At 58.6% G+C, this 22,518-nt stretch overlaps 2 protein-coding genes across 2 annotated transcripts in view; both read right to left on the bottom strand.

The window, feature by feature from the left end:
• Positions 1–670: 670 nt before the first annotated feature.
• On the bottom strand, positions 671–9,232 carry KIAA1614 (KIAA1614 ortholog). The gene is made up of 10 exons (XM_063345115.1): positions 9,193–9,232; positions 7,818–8,435; positions 7,110–7,173; positions 5,648–5,800; positions 3,716–4,965; positions 3,519–3,636; positions 2,597–2,801; positions 1,984–2,096; positions 1,660–1,844; positions 671–1,265 (listed from the first exon to the last, which is right to left on the bottom strand). Exons 2-10 carry the CDS (start codon positions 8,428–8,430, stop codon positions 1,072–1,074), a joined length of 2,895 nt encoding a protein of 964 aa, XP_063201185.1. The 5' UTR covers positions 8,431–8,435; positions 9,193–9,232; the 3' UTR covers positions 671–1,071.
• A 7,771-nt stretch (positions 9,233–17,003) lies between these two features.
• The window catches only part of XPR1 (xenotropic and polytropic retrovirus receptor 1), a 116,287-nt gene continuing 110,772 nt past the window's right edge, over positions 17,004–22,518 (bottom strand). The window contains exons 12-15 of the mRNA XM_063343198.1: positions 20,954–21,120; positions 20,531–20,670; positions 19,499–19,720; positions 17,004–17,326 (exon numbers count right to left, since the gene is read on the bottom strand). Of these exons, the coding sequence (XP_063199268.1) occupies positions 17,266–17,326; positions 19,499–19,720; positions 20,531–20,670; positions 20,954–21,120 (590 nt within the window). The 3' untranslated portion in view covers positions 17,004–17,265. The remainder of the gene's footprint in view (positions 17,327–19,498; positions 19,721–20,530; positions 20,671–20,953; positions 21,121–22,518) is intronic.

Below are 22,518 nucleotides of genomic sequence, written 5' to 3' on the forward strand. Positions count from 1 at the left end.
AAAAAAAAAAAAAAAAAAGACCGCCCAGCAGCAAGAGTGCAGACCCCTCTGTCATTAGCGATGGCTACTCGCAGGTGCGTCCCTGCCAATGTCCCAGCAGGGCTCGGAGGAAGAGGAGAACGGCCCCATCACCCCCTACTTCCCCACAACCCACACGCACGCCCCTCCCAAAAAACCACAAGCTGCCTGGAGGGGAGGCAATAGGAAGAGTCCCCCCCCGCCAGGCCAGTACAGCTCTCGGGGGACCGTTGTCCCCTGCCCTGTCCCCATTTCCCCACCCCACAGACCATGTCCAGGGCTGTGCACCATGCCACCCCCTGCCACCCCGCAGCCAGGACACGCGTTCAGCGCCCCAGCCAAGCTGCCCACTGCAGTTACACCGGGCTGGGCTGGGGGGTGGTGCGGGTGGAGGGGCTCAGCCCCACATGAAGGCACCCACACGCTCCCCAGCACCATCCACGGCATCCATACCCGCCAGCATCCCCAACAACCCCAGGGCTGGGGCATGTCCTGTCCCTCTGGCCGAGTGTCACCCGCCCCAGCCCCAGCCCCTCTATGCTTTCTGCAAGCCAAGGCCACCATTTTTCATGATTACATATATATATATATATATATATATATATATATATTTTATTTTTTTTTTAGTTTGAAATAATTTAAAAGAGACGCACCAGCCCGTGGGCACAGGTTTACAGCGGTGGCAGGGACACACACACACACACATCCCCCCTCCCCGTGCCTCCTGGGAATGCAGGGATGGGGCATCCCCACACTGGCCACCCCAGTGACCCACAGGCCACCCCACACTGGCTCAGTGGCAGGGCTGGGCTCTCCCCCATCCCCACACTTGGAGCAGCTCCTGAAGACGCCAGACACTGTCTGGGGGGGGGGTTTGGTCGTTAGTCCTGCTCTGCTTCCGGAGGGCAGGGGAACCCGCCTGCTCCCACCAGCGCAGGGCAGGGCCTGGTGCCATGGGGCAGCTTGGTCCACACCGCGCCATCCTGCAGCATCCCGGGATGGTGGCAGGACATCGTCCTCCTCCTGACGGGCTTCCCGGGAGCTATGCCAGGGCTACCGGGGCGCCGGGCGGTGCCTGAGCACGCGGAGGGACAGGGTGTCCGCCCGGAGCAGCAGCTCCCGGATGCGGGCAAGCCCCAGCCCCGAAACGGCCGCCCCGTTGACCTGCAGGATCTCGTCCCCCACGCCCAGGAGCCCCGCGTACAGCTTGGCTGTGCCGGCGTCCGCCATCTCCTGCACGTAGATGCCTGCGGAGAGGGACAGGGGTGGGTGAGCACCCCCCACCCTGCACCCCATGGCTGGGGCTGTGCCCCCCCCACCCAGGGGTGCCCAGGGGCTGCACGCTGGGCCCGTGCCCAGCAACAAATTCACCATAAGTAGCCTTTGGGACAGGCTATGTGCCCCAAGCCAAGGGCTGATGGACACATGGGACTATGCGTGGCCAAAGCCATTGCGTGGCAGCATCCCCCCCCTGCCCCCCATCCACCGTCACGCCTTTGGGGCTCGGCAGGGATGGAGCAGCCCCCTCTACCCATCCCCAGGCTTGCTCCTGGGTGAGGAATGAGAGACACCGCAGAGGGGCCATGCCGTGCTGTACCTCCCCCATGGTTCATGTGACGCTTTGGGACAACCCCGCCATACCTGTGTCAGGCCGGCCGTGCCCGGAGGTGACACAGAACCCGAAGGCGCCCTGGGGGGGCCGCTGCAGCTCCAGCTGGCTGGTGCCGTCAGGGAAGACCTCCACCACGCGCCCCACCGCGCGTAGCCGGCCAGGCGCCCCGATGTCCTCCACGCTCAGCGAGCGCCGTGGCCCCGATCCCCCCTTCCTGCAGGGAGAGGGGAGATGGGGGTGAGCGGGGACCCCGGGAAGCCACTGGGGACAAGGTGATGGGGCCCCCAGCCATGGCCAAGCACCCCAAAACCACATTCCCAGACGTGGTGGGGACACACCGGGCCCTGTCCTACCTGTCGGCCGCGGCCTGGGGCAGGAGGTAGGCGCTGGCACGGGGTCCCTTGCCCAGGAGGGGGTGCAGGTTCTGGATGGAGGCAGCTTTTCGGGGCTGGCAGAAGGGTGACACCTGGGGAAAGGCGCCCGGCTGAAATGGGGATGACTGGGAACACGGCGCGGCACCGCAGCCCTTCGCCTGCCAACGTTCCCACGGAGCGGTGGGCATCTCGCACCCCCACCAGAGCCCCCCCCAAACCACTGCTGGGGAGGGTCCCTCACTCCAGGCCAGGATGCCCACCCAGGGAGTGGGTTTCTCAAGGAGACACGTCCCTGCTCAGCTGGCTGGGACGCACAAGCCATGACCCCAAACCAAATTACCCTATCTCCCCTCACACACACCCCGCAAAAATCTGCTCTTCCACCCCCTTCCTCACTCCCTCCTTCCCCCCCACTCCCCTCTGGGCTTTTCAAACCCAGCAGATTTGGGATGGCACATGCCTCCACACCCCCCCACCAAGGTCCACCGGAGCCGTAAAGTGATGCTCAGGAATGCCTCACCCCAGCCCTGCACCCCTCCTCCTGTTGGACCACCCCCGACACCCCCAGCGCCGGGTGATGTCTCAGGCTCACCAGCCGCAGGGACTGCAGGGAGGGCGACTTCTTCATGCCGGGGCCCTCCGGGGGGGTGGCGCCGGGAGCCGGGAGCTGCTCCATGCTGTAGCAGCGGAAGCGGCCCAGGCGCTGCTTGGTGCTCTGGCTGAGGCTGCACAGGAGCTTCTTCAGCCCCGAGGCCGAAGCGCCGCTGCCCTTGCGGCTGGCCGGCCGCCCCGGCTCCCTGGATGGAGGAGGAATGATGGCCGCCCACCGCGCGCCCTGGGGGAGCAGGGCCAGCGGCTGCCTCGGGGCCGGGGGAGCATCCTGCACCCGCCTTCTCAGTTTGAGCCCCACAGCACGGTGCGATGGGGTGCAGCCGCCCCCCCCTCCGCCTGTCCCGCAGCAGCAACCCAGCATGCACAAGGGATGGCTTCATGAGGCAAAGCCACCTGAAGGGCTCCCTACCTGTTTTGCCCGTAATTTCAGGGGTTTAACACCTTTCAGACCTCCCCCGCTCTCTGCCTGATGGGATCTCATCCTACCAAGGGGCTTGAAAGACCCAGTGCCGCCGCTTCCAAACCCTCCTGCCCTGGCGCAGGTCCAGCGGGATGGTGTTCGGTGAGCCCCAAGGCAGCCCTGGGGCTTGGCAGCGTTTAGCAGCTGATTTTTCCCAAAATAGGAAGAACCTGGCACTGAGCTAAACCCCTCTGAGGGTGTCCACCAACGCGTTTGCTGCAACACCCCCCCCCCCCTGCCCCGGTGCCCAGGGTGAAATGCAGCTCCACAAAACCCACTTGAAAACACACGCAAAATCCTCGCTTCCATATTATGGTTTCCGGGAGGTTTTTGGTGCCAAAAGGCAGAGTCCCACCAGGAAGCATCAGGGGGCTCAGCCCAGCAGGATCCTGCTGTGCCGAGGAGGGATGCGGGATGCTGGTGGCCCCTCGCTGTCACTCACCCATGTGCCGTGCTCCCAGCTGGGTACCGCTGCTGCTGAGCTCCAGGCATCCCGGCAGCTTCCCTGGGTGGACGAGCAGCCTCCTGGGATGCAGGGGTGACAGGCTGCGACGGTGGCCCTGTAAGCACAGCGAGACGGTCACATCCCTGCCTTGTTGGGGACCTCCCCGAGCACCCCCCCATGCGCGGATCTCTTACCTCTGCTCGTCCCCGGGGGGTCCTGCCCGTGGGTGTTGTTGCAGTTGTTGGTGGACAAGGCACGGAGGGGGCTCCCCGGGAGCCACCTGGGGCCGCAGGGACCCCGGCGCTCCCCCAGTCCCGTCGTTGCCCTGGGCTGAGGGGCCCCAGCGCTCCCACCATCAGGCTCCAGGCCCCGGGCTCCTTGGCTCGATGCCCGGCGGCTGCCACCCGAGAGGAGGGCTTTCCTGCAAGGCACCTGAGAGCAGGCCTTTTTGGTGGGGGGGGGAGTGGGGAGGTGGGTGCCCAGCATTAGGGAGCTGGCCCCAGGCTGCGAGGAACGGTCCGGGGACTCACTGGGCTGCTGGGGGGGATGAGCGGTGTTTCCCACCCCCTCGCTGCCCCCCGGCTGCTGGTGGGGGTCCCCCTCCTCCCAGCTGCCAGTTCTTCCCGGTGGTGGGGGGCAAACAGCCCCTGGCCGGCTTGCAGTGCCACCTGAGCCCCTGTCCCCTGTGCAGGGGCCACCACCAGCCACACATGTCGTCTTCCCAGCCCTTGCCTCCGGCTGCAGGGCAGGACGGGGGGCCCTGTGCCCACGAGCCCGGGGGTCCCGGTGACCCCTCGGGTGGGGGCTGCGGGGTCCTGCCTCCTCGCTGTCCGTCCGGCAGCTGTCAGAGGTGTCAGTGCTCTCCAGGGCTGAGTCCACCTCATCGATGTAGGTGACGTCCCCGATGTACGTCTCCTTGATCTTCTCGGTGTGGATGCGCTGCCGGGAGGGGAGGATCCACAGCGGGGACCCCCGGGGGCCCAGAGCCCTGGTTTTGGGCTCCGGGCGGGCAGGGCTCAGCCCCGCGCTCTCCCCAGGGATGCTCCCTTGTGCTGCAAAGCTGCCCTCGGACGCGTCGGTGGCTGCCGGCATATCCCCGCCCCGGCCAGCGGCGGCACCGAGGAAGGAGCCGCAGGCGCTGCACTTGCCCCCGGCTACCAGGTCGCCACTTCGGGCTTTGGGCCAGCCAGCCCCATCCCCCGGCTGCCCGCTGCTGGCTGGATCCGGTGAGGAGAGCGCCGAGCCCAGCGCCCGCCGGTGCCGCAGCTGCAACCGCTCCAGGTACCGCACCTCGGCGTCACGGGCCGACTCGTCCTCGAAGCGGACGCGGGACGGGGAGGGTCCCCGGGGCCGCCGCGGCCGCCCGCAGCTGGAGTCCCCGCTCGACGAGTCGCTCAGGCTCCCGCCGTCCCGCGGGGCCACGCTCGGCCTCCCGCTGGGCTCCCTGACACGGGACAGACAGACGGACGTGGACGAGCTGCAAGGGCTGCCCGGCTCCCTCGGGAAAGCAGGGCAGGAGGGGGAAAACCCAGTGCAGAAGATGGAGAAGGAGAAAAGTCCTCCTACGTTGTACAGCCCCGCTCCCCTCCCAGCCCTCTGCCCGGGCTGCTTAAAGCTGAAATCCCGAGAGGCTGCGGCAATGCCCCGCTCCCACAGCCCTCCATCACCTTTCCCCTGCACCGAGGTGTGTGGTTAATCAGTCCGGGAACACCGAATTAATTGCACATGACCCAGCACACGCACGGCAAGCTGCGGCTTGGGTACAGCCTTCCGGCACCCAGCCTCCCCCCGGGGAGGCACTCCCCATCCGCCGGGAAACACAATCCTCCCAGCCAGCCGGGAGCGCGCCATCGAGGCCTCCACCTTGCCAGAAAACGCAATCCAACACCCCCCAAATATTGCGATGCGGAGACTTCACGGGCGCCCCCGGGGCAGGGGGGGGATGCTGCCGCGAGCTGGGGGGATGCTGAGGCCGGGTACGAGGCCGGGTCAGACCCTGCGCCTCCGCGCGCACACACCTGCACGCCCCGCGCACACGCCAAACCCACGCGTACCCCCCAACAAAAGCACCGTGGCGGCGGCAGAGGCGGGGAGGCAGGACGTGTCCCGGGGGGGCTGGCACTGACCTGGGGCGCGGGGCAGCAGCGGCGGGGAGGAGGAGGATGTCGTGGCTGGCGCGCAGGGGGTTCGTCCGAGCCTTCATGCGGGCGCGCTGCAGCAGCTGCTTGGCCTGCTCGTGCCGCGGGCTCAGCTCGAGCTCCCGCCCGGGGACAAAGGCCCTGCGGCCCCCGCAGCGGGGAGGGGGGATTAGGAAAAAATAACAGGGATTAGACGTGGTTTAACAGTGACGACGGGGCTGCTCTGCCCGGAGAAAACGGGGCCCGGCCTCCATTCATGGGCAGGCTGGCGCCCGTGCCGGGGGACAGCCAGGCGGGAACCTCCCCGCCAGTGCCAGGCAGGAGGAGCCGGGGTGGGGGGGTCGCACCCCACTCCGGCGATGCTTTGGGGGGAGGCTCGGCCCCCGCACAGCTCAGCCCGCGGCTCAGCCGAGGCAGTGCTTTGCACCAGGGACATCCCCGGAGGCGGATGGGGGAAACTGAGGCAGGCTCTGCCTCCGCTCCCCGCCAGTGTGAACCCCACAGCTGTGCAAACGCAGGTAGGTTTGGGATGACCCCCTGTCTCTGCTGCCTTCCCTTCCTGGCAGGCGGTCTCTGCCCCCCCCCAGCCCCGCTGGCTGCAGGGTGGGGGGACCCACGGGCTCCGGGAGGGCACAGCCCTGCTCCAGTGCTGCCTTCCCCGTTGGCCATGGCCCTAATCCCCCTGATTAAAATAATCAGCTCAGGCAGTCACTTCAGGGAGCCCAGCCTTAACCTCTTCGCGGCAGGAGGGTGGGTGCAGGCTGGCCCCCGGGAAAGCCCCCCTGCGCCGCACCATGGCGGGGCGGTCCAGCCCCCCCCTCAGCTTTCAGCTGCCCCAGCTCACGGGGAGCACAGCATCCCTTGCGCCCAGCTGTCACCCCTCAACCCCGGCCGCCAGAGTGGCACAGAACCAGTAACCGCAATACGGGGGGTGTCTTCCCCATTCCCCCCCATGCAGCCCCCCCCAAGACCCCAGCCCGCGCGCTGCTGCCCAGCTCACCTGCCCATCCCACCTCCGTATTTTTAGTCCGTACCTCCAAGGTTTATCATTAGGCCAACAAGATTACACACGCCCGTCGCCCCGATCCTCTTAAGCACCTGGAGCAAATTTCTCTCCCGTCCTCTTCCCCAGCTCCCTTCCCTCCCGGGGTCCCGGCAGCGACACCCTCCCCACCACCCCACCCTGTGCCCAAGCTCCATACGGACACCCGTCTCAGCCTGACCCCCCTGCCCTGCTCGCGCTGAAGTGTCGCTGGAGCCCCTCCGTGCTCCCCACACCGGCTGCCACGCTGACAGCTGGGGGGGCTGCCCCACAGCCCTTCCCCAGAGCCCTGCTGAGCCCCAGAGCTAATTTGTGGGAAGCATTTAAAATACAAGCCAAGGGAGGGAGAGAGAGGGAAATGTGTCCCCCTCACACACGCACCCCATCACCAGGCCTGGACAGACCCACCTGCAGCCCTCGGCGTCCTGCAGCGAGACCCCCGAGTCCCAGTCCCCGTCGCTCGCCGGCACCTCTGAAACGCAGGAGGGGGAGAAGGCATCAGCCTGGCTAGACCCTGGCCCCCACCCTGGTCCCCCCCCCTCGCTAGCGCTCCCCTCACCCCCAGCCCCACAGCTCATCCCGTCCTAACAAACACCCTTTGGGGCTATCCCAGCTGCTCAGCTCCAGAGAGACCCCAGAGAAGCGGGAAGCTGGGTAACACCACCCAGTCGGGGATGGACCCACAGCGATGGGGACCACGGGGTCATCAGGGGAGACGCTTTCGAAGGAGAAACTAATTCCCGTTTCTGGTTGCGGCTGGCGATGGGAAGACGATGCCCGCAGACCTCGGGTGCCCCAGGAAGTGGGGGTTCTTCCTCTTGCTCTTAGCAGGGAAATTCCTCACCAGGAGGCCGGAGGGGTCCGGCAGCACCCGGAGCACCCCGGTGAAGAAACACCCCATTTTGTTTGTGGACACCTCCTCCTGCTGCCGGTGAAGGGGGAGCAGCACCCGCGAGACACGGGGCGGCCCCGGGGCGCGAATCAACACGGAGCTGCACCCACAGCCTGGGGGGATGGAGGATGGCACCGAGGACCCTCTGGCTTCGCCCCAAACCTTTTCCCTTCCTGCTCCCCCTGGCTCTACCAAAACAGCCGTCGCCTGCCCGAAATACGCACCGGGGGCAGCAAGGCCCAGCACCTCCTGCAGCAGCCGCCGGTTCCTCTCCACCCGCTCAGCCAGCGAGAGCCTCTCCCAGCCCTCCGCCATGGCGGGGGACACAGAGGGACCCTCTCGGTCCCACAGTGGGGTTCGGGCTTCTTCTTCCAGGGGGGGTGTCTCATGAGGGGAGGCAGAGCCCTGGGACCCGCTGCCTTCATCCCGGGGGAGCTCGGTGCCTCCCGGCACATCTCCCCTGGGTGCCGGCACCCGCCAGAGCCCCGGGGTGCTGGCGCGGGGCACCGGGGGGCTGTCAGCCACAGGCTCCCCACCATCCAGCAGCCCATCCGTCAGGTAGGTGCGGAGCTGAGCCCGCGGCTCCAGTGCCGCCACGTCCGTCCCCGGCTTCCCCCGACGGGGACGGGTCTTCTTGGGTGAGGGGCGCTCGGGGGTGGCCACTGGGGTCCCTGGCCGGCCGGCCCCCCGCTTCTCCTTCAGCGCCTTCACCTTGCTCTCCAGGATGGCGTGGGGGCTGCAGGCAGCCTCGGGGTGCTCCGGTGGGGCGGAGGTTTGGCCGTGCTGCTTGGGGGGCCGCGGCGGCCGCCGCGTTTCAGTGGGAGAGCCCCCCTCCATGTGCCCTGTGGGGAAGAGAACCCAGGGGAGGCTGGGCGAGCCCCCGCGCTGCCCTCGCCCTCCTCCTCGCCAGCACCCGCCTTGGCACCTCCTGCAAAAGGCAGCATGGCTCCCGCCTGCCCGAGGCTCTGCTGGCAGCGGATACGGTGATGCCCGTGCGGCAAAGGCATGCGATGCCACGGTGGGGAAGGGGACAGGGACGTGGCACAGCACAAGGTCACCCGGAGCACTGACACGGTACCAGCATTGCTCTGGGGTGGTGGGGAAGGGGCTGGTTCCCCCCCAGAGTGGTCGGCCAGGGGCTGAGCAGGAGCGCAGACGCCTGCCCGTGCCGTTTCAGGTGCCCTGGGGACACCCAGCGAGATGCTCCGGAGACAACCGGCACTTGCTGAGCCAAGTCAGGGCCCCCAAACATCCCAGAAATCCTGCAGGGCTGCAACTCGCCAAAGGTGCCACCGGACAGACGCGAGCCCCCCGCTTCAGCCCGGCCCCCCAGGGTCACACATGTCACTCGTCCTGTGCCGGCCTCATGGTCCCGGTGGCAACCAGGCACCACTGCTGACACCCTGCACCCCACCGGGAGCATCCCGTCCCTGCCGGTACCCCCGGAGGAGCCTCCCCCGTGGCCGGGGCTGCAGGAGCATCCCCGGGGCACCCCCCCTGGCCCCAGCACCCCCAACCCCGGTCACCGCAGCCCCTCACTGCCCCGGGGCTGAGCGGCAGCAGGACGGGACGAGGGTGGGAGGCGAGGCCTGTCCTTACCCCCGCAGCAGCATCGGGAGAAGGCTGGGAAGAGGGAGAAGAAGGCGGAAGAAGGGAAGGAAGCAGGGAAGGGAAAAAAAAAAAAATTACCAAAAAAAAAAAAAAAAGGACAAACCAGCAAATCCCAGCCCCTTCAGCCAAGCACAGCTGCTTGGCTGGGCTGTGGGGCCGCGGCCAGCCCTGCCTCCCGCCCGGGCCGCCTCCTCCTCCTCCTCCTCCTCCTCTGCACCCCTCGCCAGGGCACCCGGCCAAATCCTGCCCCAGCCCCGGCTGGCGGGTGGCCACAAAGGGCGACGCCACCGTGGCCACTGTGTGGCATTGGGGGGACAGAGGGGACCCCACGGGACGGGGGGAACCCAACACCCCGCGCCGGGACAGAGAGAAGCCGGCTGCTTTGGCCGGCTCTCAGGAATGTCCTTTGTCTGGGCTGCGGGTTTGGGAGGCGAGCGGGGAGCACAGCCAGCCCACCTCCCCGGGGCCGCCGGGGCAGGGGGGGGACACCTCACCCCAGAGTGCTGCAGGGGTCTGCCATGCACCAGTGGCGGGGGGCTCCAGGAGGGCAAACAGACAGAGAGGGTGGTCCCACTGGGGTTGGGGGTGTTTTCTCTAACAGCCTTCAGACTGGCAGCCAAGCCTGCTGGCTTCAGGCAACCTCCCGTGAGCATCACACGTTTGCAGATGTGCTCAATTCTCCTGCTTTCCCGGAGGCCGAATCCTGCCCAGACCCCACAGCAACCCAAGGCCAACGGGCTCCAGACCGAGCATCTTCAGGCAGGAGGATGGTGGGGGCTGAGAGGAGCCGAGCTTGGTATATCCATGCATCATCACCCTCTAAAACCAGTACGGGACACGTGCCCCGCAGAACCACCCACACTGAAACCCCATTGCCCCTGCCCGCCTCCCCCAAGACCCCACAAAACTCATCACGCCGGAGCAGGACCCCGGGTGGGCACCACTTACCTGCGGGCGCAGGGGCTGCCATCCCCGGGGGGCAGGATGGGTGCTGCGGGGGCCATGGGTGTCCCGGCCCCACTCCAGCTGCCGCTTTAAAGCCGTGGCTTTTGATATTCGTGATTGGTTTCATAATCCCGATCAAAAGGAAATCACCAGGATTATGAAATTGTTTTAATCCTCCCGGCTCCAGCCGCACCGGCCCCAGCCAGCATGAGCAGCAAGAAATCACTTTTATCTTCTTAAATTACCCCCCACCACCCCAGTGGCCCCGGGACCCCCATCATGGCCAAAACTGAGCCCAAGGGCTTCCTTCCCCACCCGGGGCTGGCTGCAATCTCAGCGCTGCCCGGCAGCAGGGATGACTCCTTGCTCCAGAGGGGACAGACCGAGGATCTTCCCCCAGCTGCCCCCAGGCAGGAGGGCACCGCTGGCAGGTTTGGGTGGAAGAACCCAGGGTCGAAAGCCCCTTCGCCCCGTCCCCCAGCCCCAGGGTCCGACCTCCCCTGCGATGCCAGGACCTATCCTTACCTCCACACCATCCTGGGGAGGGGTCCTGGCTCCTCTGCCCCTGGACAACGTGCCCGGGGGATGCCGTTCCCATCAAGCTGGGGACAACCTGCCCGGTGAGGTGCCAAAGCAAGGGCAGCCGGGCTCCTGCCACTGGCCAGGCAGGGAGCCGCAGCCGGCAGCACCCGGGGCATGGGGATTAAACCTCCGGGAAGCGGGTGGCGTGAGCAGCAACAGGCTTAGAGTGATTTCAAGGCGCTGGGCTCTCTTCTGGAGGAAGACTGATTGCAAGAGACGATGAGGGGATTTAAGAAAACAAAATGAAAGCACAGACCCCAGACAACCCAGGGTTGGGCTGCTCAGCCTCGGGTCACCCACTGCGCAGGGAGGGCACCTTGGACCAGAGACAAGCTGGAGAGAGGCAACCAAAAGCTCCCAGAGGCTTTAGCCGGTAGGGCACGGTCTGTGCAGGTCTCCTCAACCATCACCCCATGGCGTGTGGGGTTTGAGCCCCGGGCACCTTCCCGTGAACCCCTCCTGCCTCCCTCCAACCCCCTTCTCAAACACCTCCCTCCTCCAAGCACCTCCACCTCCTCCTGGGACATCGCTCTCCCCCTCCTCTGGCCGCCAGCCACAGCCCGCAGCTCCCAGGGGTGCGAGAGCCGCGTCTACAGACGGGGAGAAGCAAACGCTCTGCAGGGGGATGTGGCACCGGGGGTGGGACGTGGGAACAAAGACACGCAGACGGGGGGGGGAGACAAAAGAGCCATCAGATCATTGGAAAACAAAGAGCTTGTAATAATGAAAAAAGGACAGATTTTGTAACCAATCACTTTTTCCTTTGAAAAACACAATCACAGTAACTTTGCTTTATACAACCACCTAGGAACTATGAAACAGTATCACATTGTGCATTTTTTTTTTCTTTTTAAAACCTACTTACTTATCAAGAAGGGTATTCCACACTTCAAAAATTATATCCATTTGGGGAGGAAAGAGGAGACAGCTAATAGCGCAGTCACAGATACATCATGAGTCCAAGCAAGCGGCAATTCTTTGTCCTCACCTTTTCCACTTAGCCGAAAAAGAAGAGTGGAGAAGGGGATAGCAAAAGAGAAAGGAGGAGGAAAGAAAGAAAGCACCCACAGAGGACTAATCACACTCCATAATTACTTTTGACATCTACAGGGCTTCATAGAAAGATCATTTAGACCAACACAGCGGGGAGGGGAGAGGAAGGCGGCAGCAGGACCTGGGGGGAAACTTTGGCATTTCCACCCCAGGCCCCTTCCAAACGCCGATCCTTCGCCAGGACCTACGGGACGGAGAGGTCATCACAAGTTCTACCAGGCTGCCCAATTTCTCCTCTGGAGCAAAGAGTTTGTAATTTGGTTTCTAAAGCTCGAGGGACCGTCAGGCCGTGGGGTATCTGCCCAGGCAGGATCAGTGCCGCTCGCCCACTGCACCGGGGTCAGAGCAGCCTCCGATTCCCACCGGGAACAGGGATGGGGCATCAGCACCCACGTACACACAGTATTACCAGCCCTTTCCTCTCCTCCCCCTGCAAAACCTGCATTTCTCTCGCAGCCAGGATGCTGCAAGCAGAGAGTGAAGCCCCCGAGGGATGCTGACACACCAGTTTAACCCCACGGCGGTGGCGGGCTGACAGCTTGTCCCACGGCGCGGTATTTGGGATGGCATCACGTAAGGGAGGCAAGGTTTGATGAGGTGACAGCCACGGAGCCCAATTGTGACTGCTGCGGTTTACCAAAGGGATTTTCCACTCTTCCCCCAGGAGCCCCAGCCCCCCTTTTCCAAGGAGATAAAACAATCCGATCACCTTCTAGAATAAAAATGTAAATTAAGAAAAAAAATAAATGCTTAAGGCAGAAGATCATCTTCCTCCATGCGAGCGCACAGCAGAATGGTGGAGGAGAAGAGGGAGGACACGGAGCGAGCCAGAGGTGGCTTTTTGTGTTCCCAACAGGAGCTGAGACCCGCCCCAGTCCCAGGGCACGTCCCAGCATGGCGGCCCGACGTCGGGGCCACAAACCCCCCCGCAAAAAAGCCTGGGGCACACGCTGAGTCACAGCAGGCAGCACGCAGCAGCATCCTTGCAGGACAAGGCCAAATTCACTCGTCTGTTCGAAACGCAGGCCAAGCTTGAAGGCTTTGCACTGTCTCCCTCGCTCCGCAGAAGATCCGCAGTAAAATCCCCAGGGATGGTTATCTCCCGGAACCGGGACCGTGCTTTCCCTCCCTGCCTCCCTCACGGCTGCAGTGGCCCAGCGAGGAAGCAGAACGAGCGGCACAAGAAGTTATCAGGGAAGGTAAGAGCGGCGGGATCCGGCTCTGCTCCACAAGAGACTTTTCCCCCCCTCCCAAGATTTTCACGCTGAAGGCTGCTGCCGGTTGCCCCCCCCCCCACGCCCTGCGTATCACGGGCTTTGGACAAATGGCAAAGACACCGACAGAACAAGAAGGGCTGGGAGCAGGGCAGGGAAAGGTGTTAGGACGAGCAACAGCTGGCTTTGGGAATGTGCCTGGATTTGAGAGGTAGGAGCTTATTTGATACGTAGAGGCCACAGCCACAAGCGCTGCAAACGCGTTTCTTTTAAAACATGGTGGGACGGAATCGGTTCCCGTTGGCGGAGCAGCTCCCACTCCCGCTTGCCGAGCCTGTAAAGCCCAAACGCGCCCCACTGCCCCTTCAGGATGTCACCCACAGCACACGGCATTGCCTTTCCCAGGCACGGGGACCTGGCACTCCGCTGCTGGTGACACAGTCCCAAAGCCGCGCAGGGAACTCCAGCCAGCAAATAAACTCAGAACGTTGCAAATCCTAACCCCCCCTGCACCTCAAAAATCCCTGGAAGAGCAGGAAGGATAGGAATCAGCAGGGAGCAGTGAGTTCAAAGGGGATTTCCAAAATTCATTGGCCACTGCAGCATCTCCTCCCCTTAGACGGGACTATCTGCAAGGGTTTCAGCCGGACAAAAGCGGCTTCCGGACCGACCTCGGAGCCTCATGCGACTACCACCCTCTGACAACTTCTCGCAAGGACAGGGCAAGTTCAACATCCAAAACCCAGCGCCGCTTCGCAACAGCCAGAGCCCAGACCTGTCTCAGCTTCCACTTTACATCCCAACAACTAAAGCACTGGATTAAAAAAAAAAAAAAAAAAGAGAGAAAAAAAAAAGCCCAGCTCCTTTTAATTCTGCTGTCCGTACTTCTTGATTGTCCCTGCTGTTCTCCCTCCAGGTGTTATTTCCGAGCACCCCTTAGCAAATCCTGCTAATGAAACGAAGCCACCCCGGGACTGTCCCCGCTCCCCTCGCTCCCGCAGGCTGCTCACAGGGAGCGATGGGGCTGCTTTCTCTCACCATCTGCTCGGCTTCGTTAGGTCTCCCTTTATTGGCCCAGATGTTCTCATAGACGCGGAGCCATCTCGGCTTTAGCGCTTGCTCTCGGGAGGAATCCGCACGCCTGATTTCTCAGAAATTCTCTGGGAAGGGAGGGAACAGGCAGAGGCAGTGCTGGGCAGCTGGGAGCCTTTAAAATCCATGCCTCCAGGGATTCAGGCTCCTTTCCCCCCGAGAGAACGTCTTCACTGCCAAAAAGGACGATGTTTTATTTTAGGAGATAATGTTTGCTAGTTGTAGCATGCCACCTCCCTGTTTTCTTATTTCTCTTGCCAGCAAAGACGGAGAAAAAGAGAAGGGAAAGTGCAGAGCAGGGAGCAGAGCAGACAAACAGGCTGAATTCCTGCTTCCCCTAAGGGATTGGGTAAACTACAGAACAAGAATTTAATTACTCGCAGCTTGACAACCCACCCCCCAGCAGGTTGGGAAGCAGTCGGTCGGAGGGCGCAGCAGCAGGGGGATGAGGGCAGGACGCCGGCCACCCGGCCATGCCCCGCTGTCCCCAGCCCAGCCGAGGAAGGCAGAGCGCTCCCAGGGGAATGGCATCACTTCGAAACATCTCTCTGCATTTCTCCTTCCCTCCAAAAGGATGTGTTACCAGGGAACTCTGGTTTCTTTTTGTAAAGAACCACTTGCTTAAGTAACACAGCACTGGTTTATTTTGGATTGCCCCCCTCCTCTGGCATGGCTGCCCTCCTCTACGCAGCCCTGGGTAGGTATGGCTTCAGGCGTCTCCCACCGCTCCCGCTGGAAACACCTACGCAAGGTTTGGACACGGCAACAACCGCTGCAATGCAAATTAGAAAAACTGAAATACCTTGAGGGGCTTTATATCTCGAGCTCCACTTCCATGTGAACAGGAACTCTCCGTTTAAGTACGAACAACAGACCTAAGGGAGTTAAGTATGGGGAAAAACAGGCTCCTGGGCACCAAAGGGATGACCACCGCAAGCCCCTGCTAGTCCAGCTGCCCTCCCACCGGAGCAGACCAACGCGGTAGGAGGTGCGAGGAGGAGCACGCCGACGCAGCAGCTGCTCCACCACGCGCCCCGCCACAGCAGAGGCATCTCCTGGCGGGTCCGTCAGAGTTTCTTTGTGAGCTGAGGGCACATCACAGGAGCGCGGGCAGCCACAGATTTGCAGTGTTGCCCTTAGCCTGGTACGGGGTTCACCACCACCGCGTTCTAATCTATTCCGAATTAAACGAAGAGAACTAAGTTTCCTTCTTCAGTTCCTCTGGGCAAGAGGCACAGCAGGCAAACTGAGAAAACGCAACCGTACCGGTCGTGTGAGAAGCCATGCTATTAGCTAATTAAAAAAGAATAATCACCAAACGGCAGCTAAGTGGGTATTTCTGCAACTCCATCGCCCAAACGAGAGGCAAGTCACCGGACGGACATCAGTGCAGGGATCCTACTTCAAGAGTTTCACCCTTCTCTTGGGGTCCTAGCTGAGCGGCACGGCTGCGCAGAGGGGAAGGTGGCAGTCCCAGGGACCTCAGCCACGCCAACCCGACCCAGCGGCAGCAGTCCTGGCTGCGAGGTTCAGCGCCGGCTCCCCTCACCCCCCGGCACCGCTGCGAGAGAGCAGGGAGCACGTGTCATGCCAGGGAAAGGACGAGGGGACTCACGTTTCCTTTCCTACGGGAGGAGAGACCATTGGGACCATCAAGTTAGCATCGCTCTTCCAACATCATTTGCTCGGCAATACAGCTGCCCTTTACCCAAGCCTGCTGAATAGCGTCACGCTTCCCAAAATGGGCTAGCGAGGCGAGGTAAGGGGCATAAGTCACAGCCAAGCTGCAGGGCAGCGTCCCAGGATAGCGCCCGACAGAGGCTTTTCGCCAAACCAGAAGCCACCAGGAGACCAGTTCTCAATTTCACCTTCCCCATCAGGTGGGCACAACACAGTCCTCTCCGCGTTCCCCGACAGCTTTCCAACACACAGCTGGTCCTGAACCCCCGCCTACCGAACTGCCCCCTGCCTCCCCGGGAACCATCACCTCCTCGCCTCGTCCCACTTCACTTCTGCTGCGCCGGGCTGCAGGAGAACACCAGGAAAGCTCCCTGCTCGGTATGGGATGCCCTTACGCCATCTAAAGGATTATTAAGGCTTTGAAAAAAAAAAAAAAAAAAAAAAAATACTTTTTGAGCTGGAGAATGACGTTCCGAAGCCTTTGTTTGGCTAGCTTTTGCACTGTCTGTAGGACTCAACTCTCCTTTCAAAAGGGCCTTAGGATCACCTGCACTACTTTCACCCAGCTGCATGGGAAGCTGGCGTCGAACCGGTACAAGAGACATGCCCAGAAGCAGTAGCAGCAACTAAAAAAATCAGAAAGAGAAACTTTGGTTTAAAATAAAATAAATCCAGAAAGAAAGAAAGAGAGAAAAGGTAAACACAGGTGCAAGTTGTCTCGCAAGAGGGGTATTTGCAGGGCATCACCCCACAACTCTGGAGATCTAGATCTACATTCCCGGCTTTGTTTTACCATTAAAACCTTCATTGCACAGGACTCAAAATCACTCTCATATGGTTGTTAGGTTTCATAAATAATGTGAAAACTATACGCAACAGATACATCATATTTCCAAAAAATTATAAGAAAAGTTACATCAAATTAAAAAGTAGCTTCATGAATGAAGATACTGCTCTAAGTGCACTTTCCCTGCAAGTGCGGCCAGTGCCTCAGCGCTGGATATGAAGAAAAAAAAAAAAAAAAACAAAACCAAAAAAACCCCAAAACCAAAAAAAAAAAATCAGATTTAAAAACTTAAGTCCGGTTTCAACCAGTCAAAACCGGGCCAAGCAGAAACCGAGTGTGCTCTCGGCACTGTCCCATGAGGGAGTCCCTATGATGCTTCGTTATCCAGATAGGTTTGTATGTCCTTGTTGAGACTGTAAACAATCCTTCTTTCCTGAACTGTCCTCTTTATTGGCAAAGTAAAATATTTTATTTTTTTGTTTGTTTTGTTTTGTTTTAAAATAGAACATTAAAATTAACCCAGAAGAAAAGAAATAAAACACAGTGAGCTTGTTGGAGTCCATAGGATCTGGTCTGGAAGAGCTCGGAAAACATGTTCAGTGTTTTCTCCTGTTTTCAGCTGGAAACTGTACCAGAGATCGGGTTACTTGGGGAAGAGGGGAACTGAACGAGAAAACAAAGGATGCGGAATAAGAGACCGTGGCCATCTCATGTGTTCACTTCATTCGCTAGGTCCTCTATCAATACTTTAGTGTCGCAAGCCTTGGACCTGCAAAAAAAAAAAAAAAAAAAGGCAAACAGAAAACACTCACTGGGGAGAAGAAATTCCCATTGCTACACGCAGACAAAAAAACCCTGCAGCACGCATGGAAATCTTCCTCCCACAGAGGGGACTTTTTTCCTCCACTGGAATTGTTTCACACTCTCCCACTCTCACCGGGAACAGCAGAACCTTATAACTATGCCCCAGCTGTCCCTCAGCATCCTCCCACCATGGCTCTGCCCACAGCAGTCACCATGCGCGCAGGGACAATGCCCTCTGCCGGGCTGCGCCGACGGCGATGGCCGCGGCGCCTCCATCCACCCCTCCGCACAAAAACTCCGTAAAACCTTTGCAGCAGGTGCTGCAAATCCAAAGGAGCGTTCCTGCTCAACCCATCCCTGGGCTGCACAAAGGCACAGCAGCTTATTTTGGAATATCATAGAATCGCCCAGGTTGGAAGGGACCTTTTCAGATCACCTAGTCCAACCATCAACCTAACCATCAGTAAACCATATCTCTAAGCACTACGTCTGCCCAGCTTTTAAATACCTCCAGGGATGGTGCCTCAACCACTTCCCCGGGCAGCCTGTTCCAATGCTTAATAACCCTTTCAGGGTAAACGTTTTTCCTAATATCCAGTCTGAACCTCCCCTGGTGCAGCTTGAGGCCATTTCCTCTTGTCCTAAATATATGCTTGACACGTCTCTGTTCACTGCACGTCCGAGGGGTAAACAGACATGGCTGAAGGGAATTCATGGAATCACAGAATGGCAGGGGTTGGAAGGGACCTCTGGAGATCATCTAGTCCAACGCCCTGCCAGAGCAGGGTCACCCAGAGCAGGTGGCACAGGAACGCGTCCAGGTGGGTTTGGAATGTCTCCAGAGATGGAGACTCCACCACCTCCCGGGCAGCCTGTGCCAGGGCTCTGCCACCCTCAAAGGAAAGAAGTTCCTCCTCACGTTGAGATGGAGCTTCCTATGGTCAAGTTTGTGCCTGTTACCCCTTGTCCTGTCGCTGAGCACCACTGAAAAGAGCCTGGCCCCATCCTCCTGACACCCACCCTTTCAAGTATTGATAAGCATGGATAAGGTCCCCCCTCAGTTGTGTTTTTTCCCCAGACTGAAGAGACCCAAATCCCTCAGCCTTTCTTCATAAGAGAGGTGTTCCGGTCCCCTCAGCGTCTTGGTAGCCCTTTGCTGTCCCCTCTCCAGCAGTTCCCTGTCCTTCTTGAACCGGGGAGTCCTGTGTCCAGTTCTGGGCTCCAGACCAGGCTTTGGCCCACATCCCCTCTGCATAAAGTTCTTCAGTCTCTAGCAGCCACACAAAGACTGTTGGCATTGGTCATATCCGTGTAGCTCTAAGCCAACACTGATACGAGACAAGCATGGCCCAAGGGCTGCGCTCAGGCCAGAGCACACCCTTTGCGTGACAGCCACAGACTCCTTTTCCCCACCCCTCCCAGGCAGTGATGCAAGAGGGGGATGTGCTGCAGGGATTGCACAATGCTCCCGACACAATGTGCTTCCAATGTCCCAGGGGAGCCCAAGGATGCCTCCCGGCCAAAGGGCAGGGCTCTGCAGCTGCGCCGCTGGGGCAGAAGCAATGCCTGGAGCACCCTGTGATGCTCGGAGCAGAGGAACTGCAGTGAAGATACGCAGTCAAGAGGTTCAGGGCTGGGGTGCAAGGTGGGGAAACATCTCAGCTGTGAGGAGGAGGGGCGTAATGCAAAAACACATGGGTTTAGATTTGGGGGAGGAAAGGGGTCCTAGATCTCACAGAGGAAATCTCAACCAAATAACTGAAATCTTGGGAGTGGTCTAAAGCCTGGAAATGGCTGGTTGACGGGAACATCTCTTTCTTCCATGTTTGGATTTACAACCTCTGGCAACTGCTACAGGCTATTTTTTTTTTTTTTATTTTTTCTTTTTACAAAACAGGAGTTTTGTAAAGGGAACTCCCTTTTCCAGTGGTTTACCAGAACCCCAAGATGATGTAAAGGATGGATCAGCCCTTCAGCAGAGAAATATGCATTTACTAATTGGACTTGTCCTTCCTTAGAATGACTATTTTGGCTGAGATCTTTGCATGATTACCCAGTCCATGAATGGCCTCCAAGTATTAACAACAGCTCTAACACATGGTTTGGTTTCTTGCGCTAGAGGAGAGGCAAAACCTACTGTGAAGCAAGACGAGGTCTGCGCAAGGACACGCTCTGGCTGCGTTTCCACTGTTTGTTCTTGCGGCGGTTTCGTACACCATCTTCCTGGTCCATCATCTGATCCAAGAGCGTCAGGTCATCGGCGTTGAGCGGTGCCACGGAGATGTCCCTCACAGCACGGAACTCACCGCAGTTGTTCAGGTGCTCGTTCTCCAGACGGAAGAAGTTCCACACAAACCGCCTGCATGGAGAAAAAGTGATCATTACCAGTTTGGTTCCACTTTTACAGCCATTGCTCGTGTTTGGCGAAGCAGTGGTACATGCATCTGGATACCACTGACTGTTCTCACTGATGAAAGTGCCTCTGGGAACATGCTGGGAGTACGGAGAAACAGCAAATGACTAACAGCAGCACCTTCTACAACATCTTCCCAACTCTCTGGAGAACAACAGATCTGTCAGGCATCGTCCTAACGATGACAGCCCTAATCTGGACAGCATGGAGGCACCAGGCATTACAAGGGAAACGCAACCTCCACCGTCTACATGAGTGAGGTTCAGCTTCGAGGGCTGTTACTCATCTTGAGGAGTTGTGGGGATAGGTCTCCAGCTAGAGGACAAGCATGTAAAGACCTCTGAAACCTTGCAAGATCCAAATTGATGACTCAGAATCCAAATGAGTGTTTGGAAAAACTGCAGAGATTTGAGAATAATTGTAAACCTGAGAATCAAGTGACATTTAATCTGGAAATCGCAATAAGATAATTTCAAGGAGAAATTTGGTAAAATCAATATCCTCAAGATTAGGTCTATGTTCAGAAGAAACTGCAAACCCAGCGTGAAGGACCCAGTCCTGCATTGCTGCAGAGCCCTCCACAGCTTTCTTTACGTAGCACCCTGTTTGGATTAATTGTTCCTGTTAGACCTAGTCTTCCGTTTCAAGGACCGCTACCTTCCATGTCCAAGTAGCGAGGCAGTTCCCATCATGCTGATGTTATAAAAGTAATAAAAATGGAAAAGAGCAATGAACTGTTCAGTCAAAGAGCCTTACCGGAATACCTCAAGTGGGGCAAATACAGTAGAAATGATGTCCCCAGCGTATGGAAAGATTTGCATGGAAGTGAGGGAGATCTGGATGGTCCACGCAAAACGCAGGATCACGTCTTCTACAATGGCACAATAGTAGTATGCCTGAAGAACAAGACAGACAAACAGGACAGCTCATCGTACACGCTCTGCACAGACAACAGACCTCTTCAGACCTTCAGGAAGATACAGAATTTGCTGCTCAAGCACTAGAAATGTGAACAAGTACGAAATGATCTCTTTGAAAGAAATGAACTCTACTGCTAGAAAACCCCAGCCCGTAGCAGTCAGGAAGCACCAGCGGCCAACTGCCACATGCTCTAAACTCCACAAGTTTTGTTAAAATATTAAAAGCTTTCTCTAGTATAAGAGCAGGCTGTATACGCACTTTCTGTGGGTAGACAATTCCTTCTCGGAGAAAGGTATTTTCACCAGCGTTTTTGTCAAAGAGACCCCAGTCCATCTTCAGGTCCCAAATAAGGGTATAGCAAGAGCTGATGAAATAGAAGATAATCCACAGGTAGAAGAACACTTGGGTGTCGCTGTGGTTTTTAGCTGGAAAAGAGAAGAACAGCATGCTTCTGTACAACGTGAAGAAGATTGCTCCTTAAAACAGCTACAAATTGGCTGATTCGATCAGTGGAAATAACGAGCCTTTTATTCAAGCGGTGGGAAGGATCAGGATAGCTAACCTGAACCAAACCTTCCCGGGCCCAACTTTATATTGTCATTTAAATTCCACTTTCACCTCGTTCAACCTTTCCCACTTGGGAGTGAAGTTTGCACTGCTGCTTTTTATTTATTTTCTTGAAACGTGTGGTAGACTTGTCATTCTGGCTCCGAACGGCAGGTGGAAGCTGAGGGCCGCATTTCACAAAGGACACGGGCTCCTCCACAGGAAAAGCAACGAGGCAAGTGCTGCTCTGAGGGTTTTGCAAGAGATTCTTTCAGTTGTCTAAATATAAACAACGTGAATGAGCGCACTAAAGCCTGAAAGAGGATGGGAAGAGGAGGAATTTCCACTAGCCACTTCAGAGGTTGTGGCAGCAAGGGAAAATAAACAAGGCGGCGGCAATGTATTATCATGTCTGTGTAAATCCTGAAGAAGGCTCCGTGTAGAGTTTTAAATGCCCATACGGAGCGTCTCTTTATAAAACACAGGACTCCAGGACTGAAGTCTGCTCGCTTGGGGATACATTTCAACCATGAAGTTGTTTCCCTTTCCCCTCTGAAAAGGTTACGCCGCTCTCCCAATTCAGCTAAATTTCCCGGTACCAGTCAGCTGGGTAAAACCAAACAGATTTGACAATTCTGTTTGCTTTTCATTAGCAAATCTGGGTCATAAAGTTCATAAAAATAAAGCACATTACAATGCTTTGCAAGGCTGAGACGCTTTGCATCTCGCTGCTCTCGGGAGTCTTTCCTCCTTTCTGTGCAGCCACTGCAATCGCTCATTAACCGATTCCTTCCATCAAAGCCAATAAACACTTCTCATACAGAAAACCCGTAACGTTTTCAGTCCAAACCCGCTGCCACAATAAGCGACAGCACTGTCTTCCATACGCACGGCTTTAAAACAACCGAATCCCCGAAGCTGGTCACAGAGGGAGCAATGGGGTAATTCGCTCTCTCCTTCCCTTTTCGTTTCTAACCATTGCAATATAAATGTAATGCAGCACTCTGATAAAATTAATGGAGGTGAAAATGAGAGGCATCGCGTAAGAGTACATTCCTCCCCATTATGCCTTTCAGGCTTCCTGGACATGATGTGCAGGATATAGGTCAAACACACACGCTCATTCTGCTTTCAAAACACACCCCCTCAAGCAAACCTATTAAAGCCACTTACGCAGCAAAGCCTATCTGCGGCGAAGCTTCACATCGGCTGAGGGAAAGGACAGGAGACCTGCCGCAGCCCTCAGGTTTGACTAGCTTCCCTGCTTTTGTGCAAGG

Source organism: Chroicocephalus ridibundus, chromosome 8, assembly GCF_963924245.1.
Source record: "Chroicocephalus ridibundus chromosome 8, bChrRid1.1, whole genome shotgun sequence".
Classification (NCBI taxonomy): domain Eukaryota; kingdom Metazoa; phylum Chordata; class Aves; order Charadriiformes; family Laridae; genus Chroicocephalus; species Chroicocephalus ridibundus.